The 8,222-nt window shown below is 30.5% G+C and overlaps 3 protein-coding genes across 5 annotated transcripts; all 3 read right to left on the reverse strand.

Moving 5' to 3' along the window:
* Positions 1 to 1,808: 1,808 nt before the first annotated feature.
* On the reverse strand, positions 1,809 to 3,196 carry LOC130947963 (uncharacterized). Its single transcript, XM_057876677.1, has 2 exons — positions 2,410 to 3,196; positions 1,809 to 2,128 (listed from the first exon to the last, which is right to left on the reverse strand). The coding sequence occupies exon 1, from the start codon at positions 3,165 to 3,167 to the stop codon at positions 2,643 to 2,645; it is 525 nt and encodes a 174-aa protein (XP_057732660.1). The 5' UTR covers positions 3,168 to 3,196; the 3' UTR covers positions 1,809 to 2,128; positions 2,410 to 2,642.
* A 74-nt stretch (positions 3,197 to 3,270) lies between these two features.
* Positions 3,271 to 3,618, reverse strand: LOC130949849 (uncharacterized protein At2g29880-like). Its single transcript, XM_057878463.1, has one exon. The coding sequence runs from the start codon at positions 3,616 to 3,618 to the stop codon at positions 3,271 to 3,273; it is 348 nt and encodes a 115-aa protein (XP_057734446.1).
* Positions 3,619 to 3,674: 56 nt separating this feature from the next.
* On the reverse strand, positions 3,675 to 7,686 carry LOC130947962 (protein ALP1-like). Of its 3 annotated transcripts, none has more exons than XR_009072880.1 (4): positions 7,479 to 7,686; positions 5,388 to 5,440; positions 4,268 to 4,492; positions 3,675 to 4,172 (listed from the first exon to the last, which is right to left on the reverse strand). XR_009072880.1 is itself a non-coding variant. In XM_057876676.1 (2 exons), exons 1-2 carry the CDS (start codon positions 4,524 to 4,526, stop codon positions 3,892 to 3,894), a joined length of 540 nt encoding a protein of 179 aa, XP_057732659.1. In that variant the 5' UTR covers positions 4,527 to 5,365; the 3' UTR covers positions 3,675 to 3,891. The 3 variants fall into 3 exon arrangements, 1 of the variants encoding a protein (XP_057732659.1); XR_009072879.1 differs by having other exon boundaries at positions 3,678 to 4,172; positions 5,388 to 5,444; positions 7,479 to 7,682; XM_057876676.1 differs by lacking the exons at positions 5,388 to 5,440; positions 7,479 to 7,686 and having other exon boundaries at positions 4,268 to 5,365.
* Between the last annotated feature and the right edge of the window lie 536 nt (positions 7,687 to 8,222).

The raw sequence follows: 8,222 nt of genomic DNA on the forward strand, positions 1-8,222 counted from the left end.
TAAGTACAAAGAGAATCACTCTACTTTCTACCCAATTTCTTGACACAACAAGAAAGGGACTCATCAACCTAACTTGTCAACGCCATAGTTTGGAAACTGAATCGAAAGAACTCCTCAACCTTCTATCTAATTTCCCGATGCAACAAGAGAGGGACTCCTCAACCTCAATTGTCCACACTATAGTTTCATCACGAAACCAAAAAGGGATTTTTAAACCTCTAAATCATTCTATACTACGACTACAATAGCTAAAGAGGTATTTATAACTTCTTATTATGTTAAAACAAAGAAAAACCCTAAAGCCCATAAACATAAGGTCCAATCTAGTAATTAAATAAACAAAATCAAAATATATTAAATAAAATATTCTAAAAAATGTAAACTAAAATATATTCTAAATAACTCTTGAATTCTTCCTATCACGAACATTTAAAGCACGTATCAGTTTCGTTCCAAAAGTCATCTACATAACAATCTTTTATAAATAAACATGTCACAATAATTAAGGATACATATAATAAGCATTACTATTAAATTTTACATGATAAATTGATAGAAGAACATAACATATCTACGTTTTGTTATTATGAAGATCAAATTGACTTTTGTTTTAAGGTCTAATTAATCCAAAATCAAAATTTTCAGAGACTTAATTATCACTTTACTCTATATAAAAAAAAACATGACATTTGTATAATTAATTTTGTTTTGGGTGAATAAAACAATTTGGAATTTTTTTAAATTTATTTAGGGAAAAACCCCTGTATTTGATTCTCTTGTGGAAGATATTTGTTCTGAGTACTGTAGATGTATATAGAACAAAACAAAAATTTCCTTTTGGAAAAGCTGGCCATATATACGATATTTTTATTCAAACAGAATTATTTCCCAAAAAAAATATATATATTTTAAGAAAATAGTAATACCATTAAAGAAAAGTGATTTTACTATCCCTAGTTATACAGTTATATCGGACAATTCTCGCAAGAAAGAAAAAAGGAAAATATTGAAAGAAAAGTGAAACTGAAATAATTTTCTATTTTGGTGGAGGATGTTTTGTTTTAAGAGAAAGGATATTAATTTTTAGTTAATTAATATTAGTCGATTTTTGTTTTAGTTTCAAAAGTTTTCATTTATTAAAGAATTTAGGATTTAAAATTTAATAGTAGTAAATTTAATATTAGTCGATTTTAGTTTTCATTTTCTTTCCTCTTATTTTCTTTTCTTTCATTTTCTTTTCAACATCCAAACAAATCCTTAACACTTTGTTTGGATGGATGATGGAAAATGAGAGGAAAGAATATGGGAGGAAAGAAAATAGAAGGAAAGAAAATGAAAGGAAAAGTTAATTTTTTTTTTATGTTGTTTGGATGAAGAGAAAATAGATGGAAAGGAAATGGAAGGAAATTTTTCTTTTGTTTGGATGAAAGGAAAAGTAGGAAAAGAGAAAATCATAAACAAGTGAAATTACATAAATACCCTTCCTTATATTATATATAAATTATAATATACCAATGTATTTAAATTATTTCTAAAATAAAAAAATGATCCCAATTACATTTAAGAATTTTAAAGTGTTATCTTTATTAACAATAATATTTTTTTGAATTTATCCTTTTTTGTTGTCGTTGAATGTCATAAATAAAAATTAGTATCATTCTTTTTAAATACATATAAATAAATAATTTTCTAAAAGAATAATAAAAACTACTCATACTCTACATCATTAATCTCCTTAATCATATTTAAGAAAAAGTTCCACTAAATTATATTTACAAAATAAAATATTATTAAAAGTGACTAGCATTTCTTTCTTACTACGTGTGACAAAAAACCATATACAATTTCTATAAACATATAACAAAACGCAAAAAACGTAACAACGACCAGGACTCTAAAATAGTACCATTTTATCACCACACAACACTTTTCAAAAGGGTCATTTTTCATGGTCAGAATAATCAGCATAGGTCTACGTCCAAAAAATCAATTGTACATAGCTTGAGTCATCTGTACCTATCTACTTCAAAAAAATAAAGTTTTTCCGAGTTAAAGATATTAACACATGATGAATTTCTAGTTGTCCTATGTACTCATTGGTCGCAAACATTTTCAAGTTTTAGGATTCCTGCACGAGCATATACAACAAAGACAAATTAACACAAAGATTAGAGTTGATTATGATAATTTATTTTGTTGATATCTTTCTATTCAAACAACCAATCAATCTCAAAGTATCAGCAAAAAGTAATTTCCAACCATGTGTTAATATAAATAAAACAGAAAATGATCTCTTGTTCAAATATATGAAGATATAGTCATACTTTACGACAATAAGAAACACATAATCAATTGTTAAACGCAATAACTTCAAATTAACCAGAGATTAAGCGCATATAAAAATTTTACCTGTAATGGTGAATGTTTTCTAGAAGTACCATATCTCCTAAGCGAACACCAGCAGCAGTCATGAAATGAAAAAGTGCATCTAGTCACATTTCAGGTGGGATCCCAAAAACTTGACGTTTTTTTTGCTCGTTTTCACATAAAAACTGATAACATTGCATCCAAAATGAACCTACTAGACCCAATTCAGTCAACATATCCCATACATCTGATTCACTGTAAATGCGAGGCCTACTTTATTGCATAATAACTAATCCTTTTTCAGCAATCGCGACTTGTCTTTCAATTAATGAGATTTGTTTTTCGGCGATTGAAACTTGCCTCTCAGCCACAGAAGCTTGTCTCTCAGCTGATTCAACCTGCCTCTGAGCCACGTCATGTAGCTTGCTAGACAGATAACTACCCTCTTTTACAGCATCGGCCATGGTAGTAATTCCCAAAGCAACTTTCTCATACTGTGCCTCCAAAAAATCATTCATAGGAGACTTACGCTTTGTACCTCTCGAAGTTGAATTCCCTCCTAATTGATTTGGTTGACCATGAGGAGCACCTGGTGAATCTAAAGTAACAGAAAATATTGGGATATCATGTCCCGTATTCACATCTATGTCAGAAAATCCAACATTTTCAAAAGAGTCATTCAAGTCAATGGAATCTCTATCAAGTTGTTGAATCCTTTCTCGTGAAGTAGCAGCCCCTTTACCAGTAGCTCTATCAGCTCCGAACAACTCCTTCAAAGTATCATAATGCTTAATTTGCATTTTTCTCCATTTTTCTGCTTGAGGTTTCTCCTACATAAAAAAATGTTAAAATTGTTTTGTGACTCACTTCACTGATATAAGTAATAAAAAAGTATAAGATACCTTAAATAAAGTCTTGCCACACTTCTTCTTCAGCTTCAAACTTTCTAGTTACAGGATTCCATGCAAATCCACTTAAGTAATGAAATAAGTCATACGCTTCAGCAAAATGATCTTTCAGTGTCTTCATTCTATTCTTGATGTGGTTCTTCGTTATGTGCGGGCCTATAGCTATACTCAAAGTCTTTACAACATTGGCATATGCTTCAGTTGTCCACGAGCCATCGTGTCTATTACCTTTCAATGCTTCTTCTGCTAACGCATTTAGCAGAGCTTCATCCATCTCATCAGACCATCTTAAGTTGTCTTTAGAAGGTTGAGTTGCTTCTGTTTTATTTCCTTTATTTGGCATTATTTAACCTGTAACATTTTCTTAAAAAATTCAATTAAACAACTTTGACGATAAACTACACATATATATACATATTCAAATATATTAAATGTATAATCACTCATAATGTTTGATACACATTCCACATTTCAACTGCAATGTTATCTCGTAATAATGCTGCATGCCTATATTCCTTATCACGTTGTTGAATTGGTTGTGATCTATCTATATTGCGTTCTTGTAGCAATTCTCTATCAACCTCATCAATTATAGATTGTTCAACATCAACACCCATCAAAAAGTTATGCAGTATACAACATGCCAAAAAATATCTCTCATAGTTTCAAATGAATAATATGGTTCAGTGCCGCCAGCTATAATTGGGAATCTTTTCTTTAGAACTCCAAAACATCTTTCAATGACATTTCTTAATGAAGAATGCCGGTGGTTGAATAGTTCTTTAGGATTTTGTGACTCACGTAGTGAATACTCTTTCAGGTGATACCGAACACCTCTATATGGTGTAAGTATCCCAGGCTTCAGCATGAATCCAGCATCGCCTAGATAAAATTTTCCTACAACAGTTGCATACAAAAAATTAAAGTATAACACACTATGACTATAAATTTAACTTTATGTAGCTGATTTCGTAAATTATATTAGCACAGACCTTCGGGAATTCGAAGTGGATATTCCCTATTTAAAGCATCTTTCAATATTCTTGAGTCAGAGGCAGTTCCTTCCCAACCGGACAACACATAAGTGAATTTCATATCAAAACCACAGGCCGCTAAAACATTTTGTGTTGGGTGATCTTTTCGTCCGCAAAAACGAGGGGCGTCCACCCTTGGTACTTTCACACGACTATGAGTTCCATCTATGGCTCCAATGCAATCTTTTTTTGGGAAAGTATATTGACTTATTAACATAACAGTATTATAATTATTTCATTGACAATTACATAAATGTGAGTAAGTAAATCAAAAGAGTTAGTACCTTAAAAAACGGATAGAATCGACTATTATTAAATATTTCATAAGGAACTTCCTCACCAGATAGTTGCCTGAAGAAGTCTCTCTCTAACGATAGAATAGCATGTAGGCATTGTGAAAGTGACGACTAATTTTCTCTCCTGACCGGTGGAAGAAGAAAGACATGGTTCTAGTTTTCACATTATGCCCTATAATATGTAGGAATTTAGCGACTTGCTCTTCAACCATAGGACGAGTTGAATCTTTTACTCTACCAGTTCCTCTTAATTTCTGACACAACTGCCTAAATGTTTCAGGGCCCATACGTATGACATCTCGACACTTTTCAGACTCCAGTAACTGTGTCATTAATTGAGTACGCCTAAGTTCTCTTTCTAAGTTGTCGTCATTAATTTGCCTAGGCCTATGTTGTGATATTAATTCCAAAAGATACAACTGATGCACTGCAACACAACAAAGAGATGTGACACAAATATGTTGTCTATTTTCTAACTCTTCCCTGACACGAGTTGGTATTTGTATTGGTTCAGGATGATATAGGTCAGTAGAAGTGATTTGACCTACTTAAAATTCTGAATCATATATGACATTTGTTCTATCTTCGAGATTCGCATCTTCGATATTTTCATTATCCATCTATGAAAATATAAGGTTTAGGGTGGACATATCAATAAAGAAAGTAACTAGAAAGTCACATATGTTGTTACATTTTAACAATTCATTTATCGAAATATAAAAAATAATTGAAAATAAAATTTTATATAACACTATGGTGTCATGTTATAAACACAAAAATACCTTGATATAAAGCACTTATTTTCAGCTCCTAAATGTTAAACTTGATTCCAAAACTGGCTGCCATAAACAATAAAAACAAACTGTAAATGACATGATATATTAATAAATACCTTGGTTTAACACCAAAATTCAATGAGAAAAACATAAAAACATAAGTTGCGAGTAAAAATTGGATGAGACCAAAGCAGGAAATTATTCCACAGTAATAACTGATAATATGTTCCTATTCTTTATGTCTGTTTATTCATTTCTATACTAAAAAAAAAAAGAAACTAAAAAGAAAAGGAATAAGTTATCCCATTAATGATTGTAATAATTAGGTACATGCATCACAACACCTATAGATAAAATCTAAACAAGTGGATCTACTTAATAAGTGATGGACTTTTGAGTAAACTATACCCATAACATTGATTCAGTTCACCTTACCGTTGGTTGTAATTTAAGCATATAATAAACAAATCAAATCAATGAAAAAAACAAAAAAATTAACAAAAAAATTAAGAAATCAAACATGTAAAAATATTGTGATAACTGATAAGCATATGTATATATTCTATACACTCTGTAATTGCTTTCTCTATATTAAAAATATTATACGTTCTTATGTCCTAAAGTTTTTTGAATTATTAAGATATAGATTCTTTTTATGGCATATATAATAATAGACAAATTATAAGGAGTTGATTTTTATGATATATCCAATTTAATATCTAATATCTAAAATAATTGTAATTGTCGTGGTTTACCCACCACCAATCTTTGATTAAATTAATTTAATTTCGATTCATGTTAATTTTCTAAAGATATGCAATGGGAGTTTTTTCAAATTTTTTTTAATTCTACAAAAAGAATCATCTACAAAGCAAGTACCTAGTGAACTAAGTAAATGATGCATGAACTAAAAAAGAGGTTGTGAAATCTCTCCCTTTATGAATGATATATCTGATAGCTATTGTTGATGATATTTACATGAAAAGAAAGTAAAAAAGAGAAACAAAAGCTGGCTTATGTCTTTCAAAAAATTGCTTCATGCTAACCTACAAAAAATTGTGTTTAAAATGCATGCTCAAATTAATTGAATGATTTAATTGGTCGAAGCTCCAAGTTTAATTAGTAGATTGATTTAGAATTACATTATATGCATTAGGAGCTTAATCTTTTTTATACTCTCTATTTTCTAATATGTTGTTTTCACAAATCACAATGTATAATTTTTTTTTCATTTTTTAGTAAATTTTCCTAAATACAAGTGCCTGATTATCTAGTGTATAATTGATCATTGATGAAGACTTAAGAGGTAAGTTTTTGGCATTTTCTACTTGTTTCTCACATACACTTTTCATAGTCTCAATAATAATAATAATGTAACTAAATTTTATGGTCACTTGCCTGAATTCTTTTCTTCATATTTGGACCATCCCATGAAAAAGGGGCATAATGTAATAAAGTTTGAGAAAAAATCTGATGACATGAAAATCAGGGCAAACCATTTCAAATACCAGATGAGTTAAAAATTAGTCATTTCTAGGATCAAACGTGAACTGAGTCATATATCGTTGGATTTTTGAGTTAGAACGAATGAAGTATTTAAGAACAGACAACGAAGAATGGGTTCTTTTTCCACTACAAAAATAAACGGCATCCATGAAATGTAAAATCAGAACATTTCAATTGAAAACCAAAAGAGGAATACAATCTATGGGTTCTTGGCATCCATGAAATGTAAAATCAGAACATTTCGGTTGAAAAACAAAAGAGGAGTACATTGTATGGGTTCTTTTTTCACTACAAAAATAAACAGCATCCATGAAATGTAAAATCAGAACATTTCAGTTGAAAACCAAAAGAGGAATACAATCTATGGGTTCTTGGCATCCATAAAATGTAAAATCAAAACATTTCAGTTGAAAAACAAAAGAGGAGTACAATCTATGGGTTCTTTTTCCACTACAAAAATAAACGGCATCTATGAAATGTAAAATCAGAACATTTCAGTTGAAAAACAAAAAAGGAATACAATCTATATGCTAAAATGATTTTTTCCATTTCTTTTTGAAAAAACCTACTACAACTGAAAAAAGAACTCACCTTTCTGTTGAGGATGCCTGGTTGAAGATGTGCTTCACCTGTCACAACGATAACGAAATTGCTGTAGCAACGTGGACGCAGATGGGAAGCTACGCTGGCAGTGCTGAAGAAGAAAGCCAAACAGGTTAAGACAACGATAGGTAGGTGTTCTCTTCTTCCGGAAAGATTGAAGTTAGGGATTGTAATTTCTGTAATTGAAAGGGTAATTATGTCTTTTTACTAATATTTTCTCTCCTATCTCAGTTTTCTGCCCAACTATGAGGTGAAAACTTTTAAATGGGCCAGGCATACTTTTTTATTTTCTGTTCATTTTTCTTCCTGATCCAAACGAAGGAAAATCAAATTTTTCGTCCCTTTTCTTCTCCCCCATTTTCTTTCTTTCCAAAATCATCTCATCCAAACAAAGTGTAAGAAAAACTTATGCCACATGCTTACTAGGGTGGTATCATACTTCCAGAATAATTTGGTTCGATATTTTTCTTTTCAATTTCATCGTATATATGTAATGTTCTTCTTAATTATTAGTTGCTTGAGATTAATGGAACTACTACACATCCATAATTATTAAGATCATAGAAAACTTAAGATTTTTAGGCACATTTCCTTGAGTAGGAGTTTAAGCTATGATTGAAAAAATTGCTTATTCGTTCTTCTGCGGGGAACTATAGTATTGACTATTGAACTATTGCTAATAATACTATGATGAGGGGCGCATGCGCAGAAAGATAAATAAACTTTTTAGCC

The sequence above is a fragment of the Arachis stenosperma genome, chromosome 9, assembly GCF_014773155.1.
Source record: "Arachis stenosperma cultivar V10309 chromosome 9, arast.V10309.gnm1.PFL2, whole genome shotgun sequence".
Classification (NCBI taxonomy): domain Eukaryota; kingdom Viridiplantae; phylum Streptophyta; class Magnoliopsida; order Fabales; family Fabaceae; genus Arachis; species Arachis stenosperma.